Source organism: Thalassophryne amazonica, chromosome 1, assembly GCF_902500255.1.
Source record: "Thalassophryne amazonica chromosome 1, fThaAma1.1, whole genome shotgun sequence".
In the NCBI taxonomy this organism is placed as follows: domain Eukaryota; kingdom Metazoa; phylum Chordata; class Actinopteri; order Batrachoidiformes; family Batrachoididae; genus Thalassophryne; species Thalassophryne amazonica.
In genome coordinates, this window is record NC_047103.1 from 169,669,772 (window position 1) to 169,696,661 (window position 26,890).

Genomic DNA, 26,890 nt, shown 5'->3' on the forward strand with positions numbered 1-26,890 from the left:
CTTCTGGTGTCTTTAGGTTTATCAGTTCTCCTCCTCCTCCTCCTCCTGGTGTCTTTAGCTTTATCAGTTCTCCTCCTCCTCCTCCTCCTGGTGTCTTTAGGAGCATTAGACCTCCCACTCCTCCTCCTGGTGTCCTTAGGAGCATCAGACCTCCTCCTCCTCCTGGTGTCTTTAGGAGCATCAGACCTCCTCCTCCTCCTCCTGTTTTTAGGTGCATCAGACCCACTCCTCCTCCTCCTGGTGTCTTTTGGAGCATAAGACCTCCTCCTCCTCCTGCTGGTGTCTTTAGGAGCATTAGGTCTCCTCCTTCTCCTCCTGGTGTCTTTTGGAGCATCAGACCTCCTCCTCCTCCTGCTGATGTCTTTAGGAGCATTAGGCCTCCTCCTTCTCCTCCTGGTGTCTTTTGGAGCATCAGACCTCCTCCTCCTCCTGCTGGTGTCTTTAGGAGCATTAGACCTCCCACTCCTCCTCCTGGTGTCCTTAGGAGCATCAGACCTCCTCCTCCTCCTCCTGGTGTCTTTAGGAGCATCAGACCTCCTCCTCCTCCTCCTGTTTTTAGGTGCATCAGACCCGCTCCTCCTCCTCCTGGTGTCTTTTGGAGCATCAGACCTCCTCCTCCTCCTGCTGGTGTCTTTAGGAGCATTAGGCCTCCTCCTTCTCCTCCTGGTGTCTTTTGGAGCATCAGACCTCCTCCTCCTCCTGCTGATGTCTTTAGGAGCATTAGGCCTCCTCCTTCTCCTCCTGGTGTCTTTTGGAGCATCAGACCTCCTCCTCCTCCTGCTGGTGTCTTTAGGAGCATTAGACCTCCCACTCCTCCTCCTGGTGTCCTTAGGAGCATCAGACCTCCTCCTCCTCCTCCTGGTGTCTTTAGGAGCATCAGACCTCCTCCTCCTCCTCCTGTTTTTAGGTGCATCAGACCCGCTCCTCCTCCTCCTGGTGTCTTTTGGAGCATCAGACCTCCTCCTCCTCCTGCTGGTGTCTTTAGGAGCATTAGGCCTCCTCCTTCTCCTCCTGCTGTCTTTAGGAGCATCAGTTCTCCTCCTCCTCCTCCTCCTCCTCCTCCTGGGGCTCTGCAGCTCCTCGTCCTGTTTGAAAGATGACTGCTGCACCCTACAGTTTAAAGTCTGTCTCTCAGCATCCAGACTGAACCGTGTTGACTTTTGATTGAACAGGAAAAAAAATTTTTTTCAACCTTCTGAAGTCAGCGGCTCCTTCCCGCCTCTCAAAGTACCTCCTCTTCTATAAAATACATTTATAAAACATGATTATAGATTCTAAACACATTTTAAGAGCTTTTTAGAACCAAGTCAAACTGCTAAAATTTTTAAAAACATGTTAATATTTAGACAAAAACCAGCAACTTAAAATCAGTTTCTAATTGGTTTAACAACTACTTAAAAGCAAGTCAGAGCAGCTGAAGTCATTTTTAAAAACCGGTTTCACTCCAGTTGAAATAATTTAAATTCTGCTGGTGGTGTATTGCAGTTTAAAAACATTAATATTTAGACACAAAGTAGCAGCTTAAAACCAGTTTCCCATTCGTTTACTACTATTTAAAACCAGCTCAGAGCAGCTAAAATTGTTTTTAAGACTGGCTTCACAGTTAAAGTGCACTTAAAGTATTAAGTAAAATCAGTAGCCTGGTAACAGACTAACATGACCAGGTGAACAAAGGACAATAGTATTTTTTCCAACAAACCGCAGCTAATCTGCTCTTGAGCAGCCTGCATGCTAACTTAGCTAGCTAACCCTTGTATTACTTGGACGAGCCCAGTTAGCCCACTAACCCAGTCTATTTGTGCTGGTTACAGCTTTCTTACAGCTGATTGCAAACTATATTGATGTGTTTGTTGGATGGTTCATCATTTTATCACATTTTGAGTAGCGAGTGTGCTAGCCACTATCACTGTGGACGTTGTTTACATTTGTATGCTGAAAGCAGTTTACATCAAACTTCTCCACTGACTGTGTTTCTCAAGTAAATATTTCTTTTATTGTATCCACGCTAATTAAGTTGTATTGACATAGGTTAAAATTTTTTACATTTCAGCTAAAATGCTAATCATTGGGCCCACTGTAGATTTTAATTAGCATCTTCTTCCCCGACTACATCCAGCGTTTTCACGGGTTTCGTGAATCATCTTCTTTACAACCAAACATAAGAACAAATCTATTTTTGAGTTTAAAATATCAACATTAAAAAAGCACTTAAGTCTAATTTTTAGTCTGTGCTTTTGTCACCTGTAACCGGGCAGAAAAAATAAACGCCAGGTAACGATTGTGGTTTAAAGAAATGAACCCTCGCTCTGCTCCCCGTTTTCTTTCCCACCAATTAGAGATGTCTGCGCGGCGGCAGAGCACCACATTGCACTTTTGGACCTTTGTCAACGGGGGGATGAGGCGATTCTGTGCTCGTGTGAAACGGTGCTGGCAGCCGGCGCCGTTCACATTCATTCTCCATCTAAACTCCTCTTCTTTTTTTGGCGGTGCAGACAGCACAATGGTCTCAGTGAGCGCTGACGATTAACACATAAAGGCGACACGGGGAATCTCGCCGCTAGATACTAGCGCACATCAAGAGGGCGAAGCATTCATACCATGCCAAGAAGTTCAGCGGGAGCCTCTTCTATCTGATTGGTGATCTTTTGTTTTGGCGTTGCCCTCGATTCAGGGGGAACGTGCCCAATCAGATTACGGGGAGGGAGGCAGAGCGAGACGACAGTCAGTTTTCTATTTACTCCTTCTATCTCCAAACGGCTTCACTTAAGGCAGCAGAGATAAGTCCAAGACGCTCTGACTCGAACCGCCCCCTCTTCCCTCCGGCACACACCGAAGGTGCTTTTAATTTGAAAGGACAGAATTCAGCTTGAAGCAGAATCAAGATTTCAACCAAAAGTCTGACATGTGATGGTTAATCTCAGCAAATGACTTGAAGCTCTGAATGAAGACAAATGATGGTTTAAGTGTTTTTATGTTTAAGAGTCAGTGAAATAATCAAGACTTCCAGAGCAAACTCTGCACTCTTATTTTGAAGGCAAACATCTATTAATATGTGTACTTATTAGTTGTTGACAGCAATTTATGGCAAAGTTATGGCTGCTGTATAAAGAAAAACAATCAGATGGTTTTCCTCCTTTTGGGGCTGAAAAAGGATTTTAAAGCAGTGACGTTAAAAGAACATATAAAGGTGAAGTAAAAATGGAAAAACAAACAACAAATCTCTAATTCAAGCAAACAGCAGCTCCAACAATTACATATTTACTCACTCAGATGACAAAAGTAAATATTCAAAATAAAAAAATATGATTAAAAACAAATATCAAACTGATTCAAAATAAATAAGTACAATTTGTGGCGTAAGCTCGACTCTCTGAGCAGAGATTTAATTTCTTCTTTCTGAAGACATCTTTGTGACACCACAATGATTCTGCAGAGAAAATTGTCTCTAATCACAGCCAGTGAAGCTGTAACTCTTGTCACTAGTCTCTGTTGTGCATCCTCATTCAACATTCTCCAGTCACAGCCACCAAAGCCTGTATGTCCTTCAGAGGTGTCTTGGTGGCTTCCCTGTCTCGTCTCCGTTCAGCACTCAGAATTCTCTAGTCACAGCCACCGAAGCTTGTGAGTCCTCAGGAGTTGTGGTAGTGGCTTTGTGGCTTTCCTCAGTTTTCACATTCTTCCACACTTGCACAGCATTCTCCAGTCAGAGACAGAGAAGTTTGTAACTCCTTCAGAGGTGTCTTGATGGCTTCCCTCACTAGTCTCCTTTTGGCACATTCACTCAGAATTCTCTAGTCACAGCCACTGAAGCTAGTGAGTCCTCCAGAGTTGTCGTGTTGTCTTTGTGGCTACCCTCATTTTTCCTCTTTCTTGTACACTCAGTATTTTCCACTCAGGGTCAGAGAAGCTTGTAACTCCTTCAGAGGTGTCTTGATGGCTTCCCTCACTAGTCTTTTGGCACGTTCACTCAGAATTCTCCAGTCACAGCCACTGAAGCTAGTGAGTCCTCCAGAGTTGTCGTGGTGTCTTTGTGGCTACCCTCATGTTTCCTCTTTCTTGTACACTTACTCAGTATTTTCCACTCGGGGTCAGAGAAGCTTGTAACTCCTTCACAGCTCTGTTGGTGGCTTCCTTCACTTGTCCTTCGTGGACACTCAGTTGGCCTTATTTTGAAAATTCTTGTGTTAATGTCATTGAATGTTTCCCGCTTTAATGTGATGTCACCAAAAAAATTAAGTATGTAAAAGAACAAGCAGTAGCTCCTTTTTTATGGGCATGTAAGCATGTGCACATTCATTTCACAACAATAAAAGTCACGTTTTGGTGTAAATCTGATGCTGTGGTTTTTGTTTTGTGTAAATAACGTCCACCTGCTGTACTTCCGTTCAGGAGGAAATTTAAACTCTGACCTCTGATCAACCTCATAACGATGTTTGTTTGGTTTTAAAATCGAGGCCTAAATGTGAGTTTTCAGGCACAGCAGTTTGAGAAGGTTTAAACGTTGTGTGTATGATGTGGAAAGTGCAGCGAGTGCACTCTCATGGAAAGGTCAAAGGTCGCAGACATCAAATAGAAGCTGCAATGAAGCCGTTTGACTTTCCAGCGAGAACGTAGTCGATATTGTGCGAGACTTTAATGGTCAAACATATGTATAGTTTCTGCTTTGATAGAACTCAAACACATTCATCTATCAAACGGGGGAGGCGGCGGCGGCTGTGCTTTCGCCACGGTCCCGAGCTGTTATTTTATTGACGTGGGAAGACACAGGAAACGAGCTGCTTTCACTCTTGCATGTCGAGTCCGTCTGTTGGCGTTCGAATCCAAAACAATTTCACATTTTGAGAAATGCGAAGGCAGCTGGTGTTCCCACAGCCGTGCCGGAATTAGCCGAGTACGAGCTGCAACTCTATCTGCTGTGCACCTGGATGCCATGGAGGGAGGGGGGCTTGAACCACCGAGTACACCCGGTGGGGGGTGGGGGCGCGCACTTATGTGTTCTCATCTTTAAAATACCTGCACAATAAATCGGTTCTCATTTAAAGCCCCGATTAAAAAAAAAAAAAAAAAATCAAAGGCCTCATTTTCTTTAATTGCTTTATGACATCATGTCAAAACAATTCAAACTTCATTACACAAACAGCCAGGAGGCGCTGTGCAAAGTGCTCAGCGGGTTAAGGTGCTTACTCAAGGGCCCTTTAGTGATCACAGTGAAGGTGAGACAAGTGATTTTAATTGACCTTTTCCACCTTTGTTGGGATTCAAACCACCAACCCTCCAGTCTGCAGACAAACCTCTACAGCACCATCAAAGCAGTTTACTCAGCTTCTTCATGCAGCGACAAATCATACGCCATCCCGAGGCTGTACTCAGAATCAAGGTTTAAAGCTGACCCAGCTCATGAGCAAGCATGCTGTTCACAGTGGGAAGGAAAAAACTGTGTTCCTGTTTTAATTTTTAATGGGAAGAAACCTCAAGCAGACCAGACTCGGCGGAGGGACCGAACGATAAAATAAAACTCTGAAACACCAAATAATTGATGGCATAAGTTCTCGTCCCATTCAGTTTAACACTTTAAATCATCATTTTTACAACCATTCATCTTTAGACTTCCAAAACTGAGAGTCTGTGCACCTACACTAGGTGACTGGTGAGGGAAGCTATCGAGACACCAACCTTGACTCTGGGGAGCTACAAGTGTCAGTGGCTGTGATTGGAGACGCTGTTTTATAAATGTCGTCAGTCGCTCCACTGGTCAAAACAGACTATTTGACATGAACAGTTTGCTGTTTTTGAGCTGCTCATAGCAGATTAGCTTAGCTCTTAGCACATTCATGAATGTACAGTTTGAACAGTAGCATGGCATTATTAGACACTTCATGCATTGTTTATTTTATTGGTGAATTTACTGTTGAATTGAAAAAAGTTCAGAAGTTTAAAAATGTTTCTGTTTTCTATAAGGAACCAGCCTGATTCTGTTTGTAGTACCGGCCCACTCCTGATGGTTCTGACTTTAGTTCCTGTCATTTTCTGTGTAGTTTTTGGTTTGGTTTAACAGAATACAGCTGGTCCCACATTGCTTAAATTACTTTATTTTTACAAGTGGGTAGAGCGCCACCTATAGAAATTCAACTCACCCAGAGGAGAACCCACCACAGCCCCGCCCTTAGCTGTTGATTGACAGGCGTGCTGTGTAAAAAGCAGAGTGTTGATCAGACCTGATGGAGGCTAAGTGATGGTGACTGAGGACAGCAAGCACCCCCCCTCCCCCTGGCCTCCACAACCGGCTCTCCGGTTCAGCTGTCTGGTCGATGGACCGCTGCAATTTGCCAAGTTACCATAGCAAAACCCCCCCCCCATCCAGACGGCCTCCTGTTCAGCTGCGCCGCTCGCTGCAGGTTCCAGCCAGGTCAGATGTTCAACACGAGTGACATCATGTTCTGCTCTCACTGCTGTTTTCCACGCCTGGCTGTTATGCCGCCGGCCCACCGACATGGGCCAGACCCAGAACACCAACCCTGAAACACACCGCCGGTGAGACTTGATTTCAGACTTTTCTTCTTCTTCTCCTCCTCTTCAGGTTGGAAACGGAACAGTGTAAAAAAGACACTAAACGTCGGCGCAGAAGCCAAAACTAATGAAGCTCTGCTAATGAAACATTATTGAAGACTGAATGCATAAAATCTGGGACGATAATAAAATTTCACTGCAGGTTTTATTGACTCCCAGCGTCGCTGTTACATGCAGCAGAGCCAATAAAAATAATGTGCAAAGCAAAGGGTCGCAACACAGAAAGCAAAGAGCGGTGCCGTTTGTGGATTTATCTCCAATCGCACCGTCGCTGGACGCATGTGGAGCTCATTGGTGCTGAGCCAAATCCTGAACCCGGTGTCAACAAAAACCTCACCTGTTGACTCCCTGCCACTCTCGTCCCCTAGTGGCTGGATTCCACAAAACAGTGTGACTCCGGCTGCAGTAAAAAGTCAGCCTTTTAAATAATTTCAGTGACAAGTCTGAACATTTTCCCCAGCAGGAAGTATATTTGTTTAAGTTCTATACACAAATGATTAGCGTAAAGATTTGACTGAACATATGAATTGACACTGAACAATCAAAAGCCGTCGTCGTGCAGCTGAACTCGAAAACATTTGGTCCACCGCTCTTTCCTCATGTTATTGTTTTTATCTGACGTGTTCCGTTAGCTGCTCCAAATCATTTGTGTTGAACTGAAAGCAGTGACGTTACGCGACACATTTTTCAAACATTTGGACCAAACAGAAAACTACTTTAAAAACAAACCAAGTGAGTTCACAGTTATCAGGTAAGAAGGTTCATACAAATAGATAACATAACTGTTACAAGCCATGCTAGCTATGTAGCTTAGCCTAATCACTATCACTTACAATGCTAGCTTAGCCGGTTAGCAAATAGGTAGCTAGTTAAGAATTCCAAAATGCTTTCTAAAAGCTACTCTTCAGGTAATGCTTGGCTAGTATCCAACTAATAGGTAAATTAGTAAATAACTCAAGCTTACATCAGTAGCATTGGACAGCTGCATGCTAATTAGTGCCAGATTGACACAGAAGATGAGTAGACGCTCCACAGGAGGCCTATGGAGCAGACTGGTGAGAGGCAACCATTAGAGGGCGCTGCGGAAGCATCAACAGTAGTGTGCCTTAATTAAGAGAGTGGCGTCATCTTAGAACATGGCGCCATTTTGGGTCCAACTGCGTTAAACGACTTTTCATTTTTTAAAATCATTTAACCACATACAGCAACACATCCAGGTACAGGTGCTATCAAAATAAATATAAAAATACTTAAGCTATCAAATTTACATAAATCTACAATTTATGATGATTTATTTAATTCATTTAAAGCCTGATTTACAGTGAGGAAAATAAGTATTTGGTCCATTTGATTGTAAATTTTGCAAGTTTTCCCACCTACAAAGAATGTAGAGGTCTGTAATTTTTATTGTAGGTTCACTTCAACTGTGAGAGACAGAATCTTAAAAAAATCAGAAAATCACATTGTATGATTTTTTTTAAAATAATTAATTTGCATTTTATTGCATGAAATAAGTATTTGAACACCTACCAACCAGCAAGAATTCTGTCTCTCACAGACCTGTTAATTTTTCTTTAAGAAGCCCTCTTATTCTGCACTCTTTACCTGTATTAATTGCACCTGTTTGAACTTGTTTCCTGTATAAAAGACACCTGTTCACACACTCAATCACACTCCAACCTGTCCACCATAGCCAAGACCAAAGAGCTGTCTAAGGACACCAGGGACAAAACTGTAGACCTGCACAAGGCTGGGATGGACTACAGGACAACAGGCAAGCAGCTTGGTGAGAAGACAACTTTTCTGATTATTTATTAGAAAGTGGAAGAAACACAAGATGACTGTCAATCCCCCTCGGTCTGGGATTCCATGCAAGATCTCACTTTGTGGGGTAAGGACAGTGGTGGGCACAGATAACCAAAAAATTAACTTCGATAACAGATAATCAGATAACTGAAAAGTTATCTTTGATAAAGATAAAACAATAAACCACCCAAAAATGTATCAGAAGTTACAGATAACCAATAAATTCCAGTATTGTCTCCGGTACATTTGCCAACTACTAACAAACTGAATTTGAGTTTTAACACCACGATCGCTTCTGGCAGCATCAAAAGCGACAACAGACCCAAACAATGAGCCCACACTTCTGTCTTTGAACATCTTGCCTCCTGCTGCAGGCTCTTGTTTACTACATGGCTTCCAGCACAGAAGCAAGCTGAGAACAGCCACAAAACCCAGCTCTCTACCCAATCACAATTGCTCCAGTCAGGCAGAGGTCTTGGAAAATAAAGCAATGCTGACTTATGGTTTGGTGTATAAATAAAATCAATACTGATAGAATAACTGTCGGTTCTGTTATTTGTGCAAAGTTAAAATATAACATATCTTTTAATGTTGAATAATGCACTAATTCTGAAGTTTTGTAAAAAACACAGATCGCAAAAGTCATTCATTATGTAAACCAACACGTTAATGTGACGTGTATCGTGTGTTGGTGTTTACAGATAAATGTGCTTTTGTAAAATATTCCATTTTTTTATTTGTAAAAACGGGCATTTTTATGGAGCCCTGGAAGTGTCATCGCAAAATGTTTTGCAGAGAATGTGCGCTCATTTTATTATACTGTGTGCATATTTTATTATATTGTAAAATGTGCACTCAATATTGTCTTGACACATAATGTTGGCTATTCGCCCTGTTGACGTTTTAAATCCCGCAAAACCTTGGAGAGTTCGCCGCGCTGTGAGATCTCAGTAACATTGAGAACTGCATTGAGACACTGATCATGCTGCACTTTAACCGCTGCACACAGACAACATATTATTTGTGCCTAAAACTCTTGTGAATATATTCTCTGGGTTTTGAGATGTTATTGCATTTATTTTATGTAAACATGCAAGAATCACAGGCTGTCTCTCCGTTATTTTCAGTGGTAAATGGACTGCATTTATATAGCACTTTTCCATCTGCATCAGATGCTCAAAGTGCTTTACAATTATACCTCACATTCACCCCGATGTCAGGGTGCTGCCATACAAGGCGCTCACTACACACCAAGAGCAATAAAGGATTAAAGGCCTTGCCCAAGGGCCCTTAGTGATATTCCAGTCAGGCGGGGATTTGAACCCATGATCTTCTGGACTCAAGCCCAACACTTTAACCACTAGACCATCACCTCCCCTCCCCAATGGGAGCTACTGTGAGCTACGCTCACTTCCTGATCATGTCGTTCTGGGGGAAAGCGAAGTTTGCTCTTTAACGTCTTGATTATTGTTCTTTACAACACTATTTGTCCTCTTCAAAGTACTCCTTTGTCTACGAAACATTTAACAGGTAGGTGCTCAACTGATTTTAAGTTTTATAAATATTTGTAGCTGTTCAGGTTTATTTACCATGTTATCGGTCTAAAAAACTTCGGACAAAAATTTATCGCAAGATAATTAGTCCAATAATGGTTTTTAAAGTTATCTAAAAAGATAATCCAATAATGAAAACATTATCTTTGATAATTATCGGTTATCGGATTATCGGAACTGTGCCCACCACTGGGTAAGGATGATTCTGAGAAAGCTCAGAACTACACAGGAGGACCTGGTTAATGACCTGAAGAGAGCTGGGACCACAGTCACAAAGATTACATTAGTAACACATGATGCTGTCATGGTTTAAAATCCTGCAGGGCAGCAAGGTCCCCCTGCTCAAGCCAGCACATGTCCAGGCCCATTTGAAGTTCACCAGTGACCATCTGCATGATCCAGAGGAGGCATGGGAGAAGGTCATGTGGTCAGATGAGACCAGAATAGAGCTTTTTGGAATCAACTCCACTTACTATTGTTTAGAGGATGAGAACAACCCCAAGAAAACCATCCCAACCGTGAAGCATGGGGGTGGAAACATCATACTCTGGGGGTGCTCTTCTGCAAAGGGGACAGGACGACTGCACCGTATTGAAGGGAGGATGGATGGGGTCATGTATTGTGAGATTTTGGCAAACAGCCTCCTTCCCTCAGTAAGAGCATTGAAGATGGGTCATGGCTGGGTCTTCAGCATGACAATGACCCCAAACACACAGCCAGGGCAACTAAGGAGGGGCTCCATAAGAAGCATTTCAATGTCCTGGAGTGGCCTGGCCAGTCTCCAGACCTGAACTCAATAGAAAATCTTTGGAGGGAACTGAAACTCCAAACCTGAAAGATCTAGAGAAGATCTGTATGGAGGAGTGGACCAAAATCTCTGCTGCAGTGTGTGCAAACCTGGTGAAAAACTACAGGAAACGTCTGTAATGGCAGACAAATGTTTCTGTACCAGTTGTTAAGGTCTGTTTTTCTAGGGGATCAAATACTTCTTTCTTGCTGTAAAATGCAAATTAATTATTTAAAAATCAATGTGATTTTCTGATTTTTTGTTTTTAATTCTGTCTCTCACAGTTGAAGTGTTCCTGTGATTAAAAATTACAGACCTCTCCATTCTTTGTAGGTGGAAAAACGTGCAAAATCGACAGTGGATCAAATACTTATTTTCCTCACTGTTTGCAGCTGCAGCTCTGTAACTCTGTCATGCAATGACGTGTGACAGTTTTAAAGTTCTATGTCTCTGGATTATACTTTATTCTGGACTAATTTGACCCTTAACAAGCTTTTCTTTCTATAATCATCACCTCCAATTCAAAAGTAAAATGTACAGTTTCCGCTTTTAAAACTTTGTGCTGTAAATGTGCGGACTTTTCTGATCCATTTATTTGAGTGTGCACCACAAATAGTACACCCCCTGGCAAAAATTATGGAATCACCGGCCTCGGAGGATGTTCATTCAGTTGTTTAATTTTGTAGAAAAAAAGCAGATCACAGACGTGACACAAAACTAAAGTCATTTCAAATGACAACTTTCTGGCTTTAAGAAACACTATAAGAAATCAGGAAAAAAAATTGTGGCAGTCAGTAACTGTTACTTTTTTAGACCAAGCAGAGGCAAAAAATATGGAATCACTCAATTCTGAGAAAAAATTATGGAATCATGAAAAACAAAAGAACGCTCCAACACATCACTAGTATTTTGTTGCACCACCTCTGGCTTTTATAACAGCTTGCAGTCTCTGAGGCATGGACTTAATGAGTGACAAACAGTACTCTTCATCCGTCTGGCTCCAACTTTCTCTGATTGCTGTTGCCAGATCAGCTTTGCAGGTTGGAGCCTTGTCATGGACCATTTTCTTCAACTTCCACCAAATATTTTCAGTTGGATTAAGATCCGGACTATTTGCAGGCCATGACATTGACCCTATGTGTCTTTTTGCAAGGAATGTTTTCACAGTTTTTGCTCTATGGCAAGATGCATTATCATCTTGAAAAATGATTTCATCATCCCCAAACATCCTTTCAATTGATGGGATAAGAAAAGTGTCCAAAATATCAACATAAACTTGTGCATTTATTGATGATGTAATGACAGCCATCTCCCCAGTGCCTTTACCTGACATGCAGCCCCATATCATCAATGATTGTAGAAATTTACATGTTCTCTTCAGGCAGTCATCTTTATAAATCTCATTGGAGAGGCACCAAACAAAAGTTCCAGCATCATCACCTTGCCCAATGCAGATTCGAGATTCATCACTGAATATGACTTTCATCCAGTCATCCACAGTCCACGATTGCTTTTCCTTAGCCCATTGTAACCTTGTTTTTTTCTGTTTAGGTGTTAATGATGCCTTTTGTTTAGCTTTTCTGTATGTAAATCCCATTTCCTTTAGGCGGTTTCTTACAGTTCGGTCACAAACATTGACTCCAGTTTCCTCCCATTCGTTCCTCATTTGTTTTGTTGTACATTTTTCGATTTTTGAGACATATTGCTTTAAGTTTTCTGTCTTGACGCTTTGATGTCTTCCTTGGTCTACCAGTATGTTTTCCTTTAACAACCTTCCCATGTTGTTTGTATTTGGTCCAGAGTTTAGACACAGCTGACTGTGAACAACCAACATCTTTTGCAACATTACGTGATGATTTACCCTCTTTTAAGAGTTTGATAATCCTCTCCTTTGTTTCAATTGACATCTCTCGTGTTGGAGCCATGATTCATGTCAGTCCACTTGATCCAACAGCTCTCCAAGGTGTGATCACTCCTTTTTAGATGCAGACTAAGGAGCAGATCTGATTTGGTGCAGGTGTTAGTTTTGGGGATGAAAATTTACAGGATGATTCCATAATTTATTCCTCAGAATTGAGTGATTCCATATTTTTTTCCCTCTGCTTGGTCTAAAAAAGTAACCGTTACTGATTGCCACAATTTTTTTTCCTGATTTCTTATAGTGTTTGTTAAAGCCAGAAAGTTGCCATTTGAAATGACTTTAGTTTTGTGTTATGTCTGTGATCTGCTTTTTTTCTACAAAATTAAACTGAATGAACATCCTGCGAGGCCGGTGATTCCATAATTTTTGCCAGGGGTTGTATTATAATATGATTGCAGATGAAGGAGTAAAAGCAGAAAATTGTCAAATCACAGCCTTTTGTGTCTGATTTAACAGGTGCACATCAGGCTGCAGGTCACAGTCTGAACACAGTTTGGAAAAAAATAAACAGTCAGTCTTTTAATCACGGAAATGACTCCGGTCCGTTTTTGCTCAAATTAGCGAGTGTCAGAGCTGAACTTTACTTTGTACCTCTGCACATCCAGACTGCTTGGGGTTATTAATGGAAATACATTGTGATCTGATGTGAGCCAAATGTATGAAACAGATTAATTACAGTCAGGAGGCACTGAACAGCTACGGTAAATCCTGAATTGATATGTGCGCCTCATTTACTGACCGGGTCAAGATTTTTTTCTGGCAAATGTATTTGATCCATTATCAAAATGTAATCAGCGTGCGCACTGCAAAAAAATATTATAATATGATGGCAGACGCAGTGAAAGCAGCAAAGTGTCAATTCACAGCCTTTTGTGTCTGATTTAACAGGTGCACGTCAGGCTGCAGCTCCATTTTATTTTCCCAAATGATTCTTCTGTTTGGATCTGAAGGGAATCTGTACATCTTGAAGCCCTTGTTGTGTCTATTTGTGCCTCCAAACGCACAACAACCCGTCATTTTCAGCCAATAAATAAATAAAATAGCTGGATTTACATACAGACACATTAACAGCAAACGCTATTTTGAACCCAAGATAGCACCAGGAGTCATGTGACTGATTTTTTTCGACTCGTCATGTCGCCACTCTCTCAATTTAGGCACATTAATCAACACTGTTGGGGCACAATGAAATCTTCATCAAAAGTTGTCACATTTTTTTTTTTCAGTGGCCAAAATCATTTTCTCCTCCAACATTGATTTTAAAACATAAACACTGTCACGGCCTAACGGGCTGCAACATGTCATCGTACCCGTTGAGCTAAAAACACAGTAAACCTGCATGAAGAGGATTCCTGTGCATGTTTTCTTCACGAAATGTAAAGAAACTTTTAAAAATGACTAATTTTTCAGTTAGCTACTTTCCTTAGCATCAGAATATAGAGCCCAGGTTTTAAAATATGCAATCAATAAACAAGCTTGGATCCAAACCCGGTTTAGAGTGTGGAATTGGAAAGAGGGGCCGGACGATCCAGCGAACCTTCTGCCTCACCAAGCTTCCAGCTCTGCCCATTTTTCAAAATAAAATTTGAGTTGCCATGTGCTAATGTGAATGCAGCAGAAATCAGCAAAAACAACACGGTGGTGGTCTTTAAAAAAAAAAAATCACATCAGTGTCTGCGGTTTGATTCCTATCATCACATTTTGCTGTAAATTCTTTTTCTTCCTGTTTGTTCAGAAGTTAAAGCGGCGCTAAAGTGGTTTTTCCTTCACTCTTATATGAAAACGTTGCGTCTTCACCATTGGTGACCGTGAGTGCGTCCGTGTATCATCAACCGCCAACATGTGCCGGCAGTGGTCAGGTTGTCCCCGCCCTCTCCGGAGCTGCATCCAGCCAATCAGGTGTGGAAGAGTGTAGAGGAGAGGGCTGACAGATGGCGGGCTGAGCTGGAGAACCCGCCCCCTTTACAGGGTTTACTCATCGGCAGATGATTGGTATTATTTCACAAGCAGAAGACTGAGGAGGCGTCACTCTTTACACGTCGTCATTAACCGCCGTCCGTCTGATGTCCTGTGGATCGAGGCCGTTCTCGTGTTTTAGCTGATTATCGTGTGAAATTGGTTAAAATAAGTTGACCAAAAAGCAGATTTGACCTGGTTTGGTCTTAAATAATGTGCAGACTTCTACATTTGGATTTGGACTTCTTTTACATATGTCACAGTAGTTTAAAACAAGATATTTTAGCCCCCCCAGCTTTTCGGTTGCACGAAAGAGTTTTGTGACACGTTTGCACTGAGACTTGATTTGCTTTGATTCCGTGTAGTTGCTGATCTCCTCGTTTCCTTTAACACCTGCTCCTAATGCCTGAACTTTAGTTCCAGGCAGCAGAAACGTGTCTTTATTTGGTTTGATGACTCACACATGACATCATTTCACACGTAATGGCAGACGCGTACATTCGTCTGCGGCTCCAAACAGCCGTGTGGCTGCGGCGCCGGAGCAGAGAAAGTGCTTTTTGATGAAGTCGTTCATAAATTTTAATGGAAGGTGTCAGTTAACATGATCTATAGACTGACTGCTCATTCATATTTCACACAGGCTGCCGTTGAGAAAACAGCAGCGCGGCGGTGTACCTCGCCTCACATGCACACCTCACATGTACCCGCTGCTGTACGTCAGTTAGTCTTTGGATTCTGTCCAGATCTGCATTCAATTGAGGGTTTTTTTGGGGGGGGGGCATTCCAGAATCACTTCACCTGACAGAAACACATCTGACTGAAAAGTTTAGCTCTTAACATGTATATTGATAGATTAAAACCACAACTGTTAAAAAAGTGTTGCTTACATCACTGTATGTGCTAGGGGGCGTGTCCAATATTTAATTATAATAAATATGATTTAGCCATCAGTTGACTCCTCCCATCTTATGAAACCACAGCTGTATTTGTGTCGTCACAGTTGTTGCATCTCAGAGTCAGTTGTAGGATTTTTTTTTTCCCATAATGCCGTCATGGTCTGAATATGTAAATTTGTTCACATGGAGGAGGCGGGTTCAGCAACCAAAGTCTGTTTAATGTAGATGGAACCATTCAAAACAGTGTGTTATTCTTCTTTTCTTTTCTTCTTTTTCTTGTTTTTCCTGAATAGATCCTGGCCATCTGATTGGTGCATTCTATGTCATGTGACATTCATTATTTATATTTAGCTAAATCTAGCACTTGCAGTGCTCGCGGGAGCATCTTTAGTGTTTGTTGAAGCTCTGTCAGATAAATAAATGGACAAGTTCTTGTTGCTATTTTTTGCTGGATTTTCAGAAAGTTGGCGTATTTCCACACACTGCGCTAAAAGCTCCTCATGCTCTCGCTTTCCTCAGATGCTAGCTAAAGTTAGCGGTGCATCACCTGAGCTACTTTCCAGCCGGAGTGACATGCTGGGTCCCGCTGTCCTCCCATCCGTGTACCAAGAAGAAACACCTCTCTAATTTGACGCTAAATATCAAATGACGTGGGTCTATTTAGGTGTCATATAAAACAAATAATGAATGTTTTCCATTTGTGCAGTGTAAAGAATATTTGCATGAGTTAAAGATGGAAGTTACTGTTCAGTGATGCGTCATGAATATTCATTATTTGTATACTGTTCTCACTTAGCCCCACCCAGTTTGAGAGTCTAGCGTTTTGGGAAGATGTGATGCCAGAGAAGTTGGTACTGCGTAAAGTAATTCAGCGAAACTTTAAGAAGTAATCATTCGTGATCTCCACCCGGTCTGCCTGACGTGCTCGTGATGTTGACTCGAACTCTGTGGTTTATACAGAACCAGTCGCTGCAGCCCTCAGTGGAACTCTGGTTCTGGTTCCTGACTCTCAGCATCGGTTCCTGGGATTGATGATGTGACTCTGCTGCAGTCATGTCGAGTGGTCACATAAAAGTCTACTGCAGAATAAACAAAATGATGACAAACACAGCAAAGACTTTCCTGTCATGTCCTTCCACGTCCCAATGCCAGAGAGGAACTGGTCCATCTGAATGGCTTCTTGTTGCCATGACGACCAGGTGCCAGGTAGCTCAGTCAGTTCTCACCCTGAAGTCCAACCCTGTCAACTGCTGCTGATTAAATCTGTTTGTCGTAACTCAGTAATGATCTTAACTTCATGTCAAACACTGCTGAGGTTTTCAGAGGGAGAACTAACAGGAAGGACTTGGAGTTCAGCCGAGCGGCATCACTGCGACTCATCGCTGCCTTGCTGGTTCGATGGTGACTGATATTTGATTTTGCTGGCTTCAGCCGCTCGTATGAAAATGAGACACATTACCGCTCCATTAATTGATCTGCGTGCTGCTCTGAGATGTGGACCTCCTCGAGATTCAGGAATTAGACCAACTCCAGGGTCAGTTAGGTGAGTCTTCACCACGTCTCCTCCGCGGCATCCTAATCGAGCCAAGCGGCGTGCAGGTGAAATGCCAGGTGGAGCCGCCGTTCACCCTCATGAATGCTAAGGTGCTATTCATGTTCACATCATGACGTGTTAACCACACAGAGGTCAGAGGCTAATGGTCTCTCATTGGCTAGTTTTAATTTTCATGATCTTCATCCTGCTGAACATCGACTCCTTCAGCACCTTTTACCTTCATCATTCATCTCCACCTGCACGACACACAGCACGACCGCACAGCACCAACAGTGAGCTAATTATCTATGTAATGGTCCCAGACCTGGACTGAAGTGTCATCCGGACCACTCAGACTCAGGGTCGTCTCCCTCAGACACTCATCTTTATGTCACTTCTGAGCATCTGTCTGCAAAAACAGCAGCAAAACATTAAGAAAGTAATTTAAGAGGAAAACCACAGGTGGGCGTCCTCGTGTCCTCCTGAGTCTCTGTGTGTATTCATTCAGATTTTATAAATTATCTTACTGCTTGATTTTTTATTTTTTTATTTTTTATAAAAATGAATTGAGACTTTTTTGCTGCCTCGTGGTTGGTGTATTTAAAGCTCAAGGTCATCCAAATGTCAGAGTGAATGAAATTACAGCTGTATCTTTTAAAAACAGCTAATCTTCTCTTTTATATTGATACATTTTGAAACATGATCTAAGCTCAAGGTCATGTTGCTGTTTTTGACCAACTTTGTACAAGGCCAAAGGGTGACAAGGGAAAATGTAGAACCATTCTGTCTTTAAAAAGTACAAAAAAAGAAATTCTCCCTTTGCAAAATGTTTGATGTTACTGTCACTCAAGGTCATGCTGCTGTTTTTGGCCTACCTTGTGCAAGGCCAAAGGTAATAGATGAATATGTAACCCCTCTATCATTAAAAAGTTCCTTTATTAAAATTGAAGAATGTTTGACACTACTGAAGCTCAAGGTCATGCTGCTGTTTGGACTTACTTTGTGCAAGGCCAAAGGTAACAGATGAATATGTAACCCCTCTATTGTTAAAAAGTTCCTTTTTTTTAAATTAAAGAATGTTTGACACTACTGAAGCTCAAGGTCATGCTGCTGTTTGGACTTACTTTGTGCAAGGCCAAAGGTAAGCAGGAAACATACAGTATATTATATTATATTTCTGCTTTGCTTTTTAAATTGCAAAAAATAAAAATTCCATGTTTAATGTCAGGTTTATAGAAGAGTTTTATTTTTTTTTTAACAGTCATCTAGGATCACCTTGTCGCGTTATGTTTTTAAAACGTGGTGCTTTTGGTGTCGCACCTTGTTTAAATCCTTTGGATGTATGAAGGTTATTTATGCTCTGTGTATGAAGTCTGAAAAAAGCAAAGGGTTTAAGATTTGTTTTGTTGTGGGTGTAAAATTTAAATAATTTGCTAATAATATTACTAATAATTTACAGATCTATTGTCACATCACCATGATGGTGTTGTTCATCTCTGATTGTTGTTGTTGTTTGTCCGTTGCTCTAATTATGGTGAGGTGTCTGTCATATTGGCTCCATCTAATCCCCGGGTGTTGACTCGCTGACCATTTGCCGTGTTCAGATGTGTCCCGTCACATAATGCCTGTTGTAATCCCGCGTTCAGACAGCAGGAGCCTTAATTGGAATAATCCCTGCCGGTGCTGCACCGCGCGCCTGCCGCAGCCAGTTTCATGATGGGTCCAGTTTAACCCACTGTGTGACTCTGACCTTTCCCTCGCTGCTCACTGGGACCATCTGAACCCGGCCCAGTCAGGACATCTGCTCGGGTACTGAGGAGGTTGTTTGATGCGCCTGGTTGGTCCCAGAGGCCTGTCAGATCCAGATTTACAGTCAGACACGAGGGCTGCTGGCTGCACACACTCACTGTCACTCTGCCTTTTTTTTAGGATTAGAACCAAAATACCTGCTCAGCTGCCATAAGACCTTTAAACGGCTCTGATTCAGATTTAAAACAACAATAATAATTCAAATGTTATGTTGTAAAAGTGATTACTCTGAAGGCGATCAGATTGTGCGAGAAATTTCAGCAAATTGTTGGTGATGTATTCAACTTTGATGATGTTCTGTTTTGGAACATCAAGAAAACTTCCAAAATCCTTTATCCTGTATTGTGTAAGTTGTCCATAAGGTCAGCGGCACAACTGCAAGTTCAGTTTTGATTGTATTTTTTCAAAAGTTAACTTCTCAAATGAATAAACATTTGAACAGCGTGTGTCGCCATCTAGCAGATGATGTGAGCGTTTCAGGGCGTCGGATACACGTCCTTCTTGAAAATCAAAATTCAGTAAAAAAAAAAAATAAAAAAAATAGATATTTATAAATGTCAGAAGTACATGATTGTTTTGCAGGCAGATCTTTGGCCTCCCTGTTTAAATGTGTAAAAATGTCTATTTTGAGACTTTTACGTTTCTTATTTTAGAACGCAGCAAGTTTTGCCGGATGGAAGGACGACATTTTCTCTTGACAAGCACAACTTACGGTTGTGAATAAGATATAAATGTACCAAGGCAAATTTTAAGACTTTCTAATTTTAAAAAAGTCAAAATTGTGAAAAGGGTTTAGTGGAAATTTTAATCATTTTTTTTTTATTGTACACAATGCTATGAGCTGAATCCAGATTACATTTTTCTCAAGGTTTTGCTATTTACGGTTTCCATAGCAAATCTACAACAGCTTTTCACTGCCTGCGCACAACGCGCCGTGTAATTATCGCCATCAGCCGCTCTGCTAAAGGCGGTTTTCATCAAATCTGCATTCAGGAGGATCAGAGTTAGCAATGCTAACTCACCGCACATGGTAAGGTTGGGTTTATCTTGTGAAGCTAACATGCTCCGCCCATGGAAAAGGGCGGGGCTCATTATAGTCTGTTTTTTGTGCAGATGGACAACTTTGATTTCAAAGATTTTAAACTACAAGGTTTCAATAGTTCCCAACCACTGCCGTGTGTGTGTGTGTGTGTGTCCCAAGATATTTAATAAGTAAGTTCATCTGCCAACTCTCGGATGTGAGGTCAAACATGTCTGACCTTGACCTACTTTATCAGGATCAAATTAAGGTCAACCCTTAAAAACAAGTCACCCATCCAGATGTACATCCATGACCTTCACTGCACGAGACCTACGTTTTCTGGATCAAGCAGGTCAGATTGTCGTGTCTCTGCCTGAATACCTGAGCTTCTCCTCCACAGATCTGTAGTTCAGGAACAAACCATATCCTTTTTTTAAAGACTTTTAAAATCACCCTTTGTGTTCTGGTGTGTAAATTCCCACCAAAAACAAACAAAAAAATCTCATTTAACTGCAGTTTTTGAGTGTGAATGTTTAAAACCCAGAAAGCCAATAAAGTCTGCAGAAACTGGAGGGAAGGAGAAAAACAATGACACATTCTTTGTTTTTCTGGGTTTAAAACCCGTCTGCAGTGTTTATAATGCGTCCTAAGCAGCGAGCGCGTCTCTAATGAATGTCTTTCTGTCTGTGTTTAGTTATTTTGCGTCTGAATGGGTTCGTCTCTGCCTCTTTTTCCTGCCACTGTATCTAAAACAACGCATTAACATCTGCATCCCATTTAGTGCTGCTGACAGCAGGCTAATAACAGAGTGTGTGTGTGCGCGCGTGTTTGGCACAGCTGAAAGGTGTCGCTGCGCCTCCTCAAACACTAACCGTTCTTATTTTTCTCTTCAAAGTGCAGCAGATTCTCTGTCGTCCCGTCCATTTTCAGCGAGGTAACCGTAATCGAACCGTGTAGCGGGATGTGTTACGGGTCAACGTAAGGTTCGAGAATGGGTCAGAAAATAGGGGCAGTTGGAGGGCACGTTCCTCTGCTGAAGCTGACAGATGGTTACTCTCAGAGGTGCTGCATCAGGCGGGTTTACATCACCTTCCAAATTGTGCAGTTTGAAGTCGCGTATTGAAAATACTCAGAATAGGAACATGTTTATTTTCAAAATCTGAAAAACCACCTCAAGTTTAAAAATTGTTTGTGCAACTTTACTATTGCGATTAAATGTTAGACTTGCATGAGGTCATTTTTCAGGGGAATTCGAAAAATGCATATTCCGCAAAATTGGAACAGACACACTTTTTCTGTTATTGCTGGTCACAGGATGTACAGAAAGCAACACATGAAATTCTAAAAAAATATTACAATATGCTACATGTGGATGACGTAGGAGACAAAAGCTTATTAAACTTTGTTTAACAAACTTTGAAGAAATATCGTATTTGGAAAAAAACAACGAAATGACAATATTTGGCTCAACTTGCCGACTATTGGATTTACAGTTGTCGCAAGATCATCTTTTGTCGACATTCTGAAAATACCAAACTTTTGCACACATCTGTAATAGAAAGAAGCCAGCGAATGTGAGGTCTCTTTGACACGTAGAGCTGAAAGTCAACTTTTACGCGCCACTTGCAGTTTGTGGCTTTTAGCCGTGCTTGTAGCACTCGCCACCCAACTCGCAACTATCTGTCACAAACACCTCACAGCATCACATGGTTGCTGGAATCGTGGGGGCATGGCGAGTGTTTTTGTCATTTCCAAGACACTTGCCACCAAATGCCACAAACATGCCGCCAGCTGCAGCCAGGTAGTGCCATGGCGTTGCGTGATCATGTCAGTATGTGGCCTGGTTTGTGGCAGATTCATGTGATGTGTTAACACAGCGCAGCCCCCACCAACTCACCAGATGTAACATGCCACTAGTTGCCATGCACACGCCTTCTGTGGGACAGGTGCTTTAAATTCCCACTCTATTGTATTTATTTTGTCCTGTATTTGACCACATAGCGGGCTTCGTGTCTCTCCCCGCGTTGTTAGCTTATCTTGTTAGCTGATGCTCGGATGAAGGCAGGCGCTAGCAGATGGAGCGGACACAGTGTGCAGCAAGGTGGCGCACAAACTGCATGTACATCCAAGCACAGCTGCTCCTCCACTAACCGTCCAGCAGGTGGCAGACATGTCTATGGGACTTTTCATAGGCAAGTCAAAGTTATTTTGATTGATCTCATGCATCAGATTTCATGACTATAGCATCAAAACATCCTCACTATGTGCTCTTTTAATGTGGTGAGTTACAAAATGATAGCATGTATTACCCTGCGACGCAGCAATTGGAGGGTTTTGTTTTCAGGTTTTCACCGTGTGTGCGTCTGTGGACAAAGTAACTCAAAAACAGATGGACATATGTCCACCAAACCTGATGGGAATATTATTTGTTGAGAGGTCAAAGGTCAAGCTCATTTTTGTTTTTTGCTTTTTATTATATATATATATATATATATATATATATATATATATATATATATATATATATATATATATATATATATATATATACACACACACACACACATATATCATTTACTGAACACACTCACTCATCTCCATTTTTGCAGTTCAAGCCCTGAGCTGTTACCAGCAGGAGAATGATCCAGAGTCCACGCCCAGATCCGGATCTGCCCCACAGTTTATCAGGTCCTTCCTCTCCATTGGATTAATTATCCTCCAAAGTTTGATAGTGATGGTGTGAAAACTTTTTGAATATTCTTCTAACAAACTGAAAAACAAATGCGGCTGAAAAAAACAGCCTCCTTGGCAGAAATTAAAACAAACAAAGCGGCACGTCCACGCCCGTTTATTCTTTTCTTCCTTCGCTGTTATTTGTCAAATGCAGATTATTGATCTTTTACAAATATTTTTCAAGGTATCTTAATTACTCGCAAAAGAAGCGGCGCCTTGGCCGGCGGACAACACACATAAGTTCATTTGCATTTCTGTGTTGTGAGAGTTTTGGCAGGCGCCGCACCGGTCCAGATTGTAACCCCTATTTCTGCCTCCAAAAACCTGCCTTGGAGGAGCGTCCACGGAGGGATTAGGGATTTAGTGGGGAAGGTAAGTGTGACTACAAGCTTTGGCTTGCCATCTGCTCCCCAGCAGAGTTGAGGCCAACCTGTGCAGCCTGCAGCAAAGACCTGGGCACCGTGCTAACTGAGGCTCCCGCCAACCTGGCGCCCGCGGCCCCAATCACCACCAGTCTGCTGATTAGTTGAAGAAGCACTCCATATGTAGCAAAGTTTGTTTTTTTTTTCCCTTTCTTTCTCTCTCTTCCTTCCTCTCCTCCTTCTGTATTCTCCTGCCGCATTAAATAAATATAGACGTATGGCACGGCAAGTCGCCTTCGGTGGGCGAAAATTAGCCTCTCTCTTCTCTCTTCTTCCTCTCACCTTTGACAGACGACCAAGCCAGGAAAGAAGAAGAAAAGGAAAGAATCCTGGCTTTCCTGGTCTGTTTTTTTCACCTCCCCCCGTCGGTGTCTGGCAGTCCAGGCGGACAGATGACGAGGGTTTGTGGTCGTCTGATCACCCATGGGTGGACATTTTCTCATTTATTTAACGGCATCTTATTAGAGGAGAAACATGAAGGCTGTGCTTAAACTGGAACCGGAAAGATGGATTGGAATTCCGCAGTCAGAACATAGTCTGGATTTTATACAAGCAGAAGTACTTTACAAGCTGCTATAAGGTCGTGTTGCCTTTTGTTGGAGTTTTTAACGTGTATTGCTGCATTTTTTTTTTTTTCACGAAACTCGGCTGACAGGTTGATGATGTCACAGGAAGAAGCCGTTCAGTTTTTGTGGTACGTGATCAGGAGAAAATTCCGCTTGTTTTGCTTCGTCTGTGCTCAAATCGCACAGAACTGCTGGCGGCTGTTTCACTCCATAACAGAATTCTTTGAGGTCCAAATCTGTGTGTCTGTTATATGTTCGTCTGTCCTGCAACAAAAATCAAAACTTCACAGTGTTTGACTTGTCACTTTTTCAGGCAAAACACAAAATTCACTGAGGTTTTTTAAATGTTTTTCTTTAATCACATTATAAATCCTGGTGCTCACAGTGGAGGCACCCAGCTGATGCTAACATTAGCCCATAAGCTTCATGTTCTGTGACAGAGTTTTCATGCTAATGTTAGCCAGTTAGCATTGCATTATGATCCCTACTAAATCAAGTTATGTGATGTTAGTGAGTTTTCATGCTAACATTAGCCCATTATCATGTTATGTGACGCCTGTTTCAGTATGTGATTCTAACCGGGATCACATAATGTTTTGTAATGTTAGTGAGTTTTCATGCGAACATTAGCCCATTATCTTATGTGATGCCGTTAGCATTTCAGTATGTGATGTCACTGAGTTTTAATGCTAACATTAACCAGTTAGCATTGCATTAAGGCACCCGTTAGACCACATTATGTGACATTAGTGAGCTTTAATGCTAAACTTAGCCAATTAGTATTGCATTATGACACCTGTTAAATCATGTTATGTGATGCTAGTGAGTTTTCATGCTAACATTAGCATCACTGTATATGATGCGTGTTTGTGTCTCGTGATGTCATACACGCTCTCAGACTTCCTTTTCAAGCTGTGGGGGTGTTTGAATTTGGCACATTGCGTTTTAGAAGCAAGAGGTTTTCTGGAGAGGAATCAGATTTGTGTGGTGCATCAGAGCCGCAACTGGATCATTAATCAATCAATCAATCAACATTTATTTATAAAGCGCTTTACAGCACCGACTGGTGTCCAAAGTGCTTAATTAATGCTAGCGGCAGACGTAAAGTAGCTGAGCGCCTCCTACCTGCCACACCTCGTCTGTCCCCATCTGTAAACCGGAGCAGGAAGGACACCAGTACAAAAATAGGGTACAAACCAGATTTATTAGTGCTTTATTTTTCTGTTCGTTCATTCGTTTTCTGCTGCTTGTTGTTATTTTCATTTCTGTTTGATGCACTGATTTGCGTCACTGTGTGTACGCGAGACGTGATCCCGCCACTCTAACATCTACCTGGATAACAGGAAAATTTGTTGTTTTTTTTGGGGGGGGGGGGGGGCGGGGGGAGGATTATGGTGCATTAAGTGTGGTTGTGAAAACATGATTTTCATGTCTGACCTGAATATTGTATACGGAATAAAATTATAACATTTTTGAATATATGTGACTGAAAAAGAGAAAACTATTTTTTTGCCTTTTCTGGCTACTGATGATGTCATTATGAGGCAAAAGTCAACTTCTTGATACTTCAGACTATCTTCGGGAGTAATCGGAGCATTGGTTGTGCTTTTAAATGTTTTGTTGGGTGGCTGCTGAGGGTCACGCTCACAGCTCTGGAACACTGATGTGTTCATGTGCTTCCTTTAAACGGACATGTGCTTTCTTTTGTCGGTGCCATCGCTGGAGTCAAGTGACTTCGAGGTCAGCTATCACCGAGGGTCATGAGGTCTCTCTGGAAGCCTCTCTGGCGTCACATCAACCATCAGGTGAAGCTCCGAGTCCACAAGACCTCTGTCCGGTGCTGTCTGGAGCACAAACAGCTCAGCATCTTTGAGTCTGAGGTTCTTGGTACCATCAAAACATCTGAACATATCTCCAACAACAGTTACCATCAACACTTTGAACTCTTGCCCTGTGCCCCCTCTGGTGGTTTGGGCACCTTTTTTACCTCCCATCCATCCTCCTGCCAACATAACGCAAGTTCAGCACTGAAGGCTGCGGGCTGGTGAAGACTGAGATCATGCATCCTGGACCCATCAGGACCCGGCTCAGCATCATCAAAAAGGACCTCAGTGTCATGTGATCACGTTGGCTGAAGGCGTTGGAGCCTTTAGGAGCCTGGTGGGACACATAGCCTCCACACCTTCATGACATAAGGCTTAGTAGTAACAGTCATTTATGTCTAATTGTGACTCCTCCCACAGGAGATCTGGGAGGAGACCCAGAACATGCTGGAGGGACGATACATCTCATCTGGTCTCCAGGTACCTTAGTTTTAGTTAATCGATGTGCCAGAATCAGCCTGTGGCTGCTTCAGTTGATGTTTCAAACTCCACCCAGAAAGGAACTGAACCCAGAACCATTTTACTGCGTGGCCAGAGTGGAACCACGACACCACCTGAGGTATGGCAGCGGTAAAACTATGATAATCCTCAGTCCAGGTCAGCAGGGATGGACAGACTGACAGACGTTCTCCCGTGCTGAAGTTCATGAGCTATCCTTTCAGACTATGTGAGATCAGACGTCACCTGACCTGCGTGTTTTCCAGGTCTACCTGCTGAGCAGCCACTGAAGCCTATACGGGTTGACACCACCAATCAGATACGAGCCACAGGAGGCGCCGTAGTGTAAACAGGACTGAAGAGGAGGAGGAGCAGGTCTGCCAACAGCGACGGGAGTCAACTCGGCCGAGGAAGAACAAATGAAGAAGATCCAACGACTCCCCTGATAGACACCCAAGAAGATCATACGACACCAGAGGAGGAGAGAAAGAAAGAAAAGGGGAGGAAAGAAAAACACAAGTAACATAATGCTCATTATTAAATTGCAGCCATTCCTGTTGCCAGGAACCTATTTCTCAGTATTAATTATTCATATTTTATTTCAGTAATCCAATACTCAGGTGAGAGCGGCTGGCCGTGATAGAACATGTAATTTTGGAGCTTAATGGCAGTAGGGGGCTGAGCAAAGGATTAGAAAGAGCGTATAAATCACTAATGGCTGCACGGATGGACGCACGGCGGCTCGAATCCGTCTTGCTTTGTGTTTACTCGTGTTTTATTGCGCTGCGTTGCTCCAAGGGAAACGCTCTGCGATGACCTTTCTGCACAAGTTGAGAAATCAAACACACTGAGAGAGAGAGAGAGAAATCGCACTTTGCAGGAAGAATCCGGCTGTAATTCCACAGATTTGTCTAAACAAAGAGTTCATCAGCGTCTCTGACGAATATACAAACGCACGCAGACGGCTAAATCTGACATGTTTGCAAATGCACATATGG

The 26,890-nt window shown here is 42.3% G+C and overlaps 1 protein-coding gene across 1 annotated transcript in view; it reads right to left on the reverse strand.

The window, feature by feature from the left end:
* LOC117519352 (serine/arginine repetitive matrix protein 2-like) overlaps positions 1 to 26,358 on the reverse strand; it is a 27,849-nt gene extending 1,491 nt beyond the window's left edge. Inside the window, exons 1-4 of the mRNA XM_034180736.1 lie at positions 26,165 to 26,358; positions 25,559 to 25,753; positions 25,324 to 25,473; positions 112 to 1,110 (exon numbers count right to left, since the gene is read on the reverse strand). Of these exons, the coding sequence (XP_034036627.1) occupies positions 112 to 1,110; positions 25,324 to 25,473; positions 25,559 to 25,753; positions 26,165 to 26,358 (1,538 nt within the window). The remainder of the gene's footprint in view (positions 1 to 111; positions 1,111 to 25,323; positions 25,474 to 25,558; positions 25,754 to 26,164) is intronic.
* Positions 26,359 to 26,890: the final 532 nt, after the last annotated feature.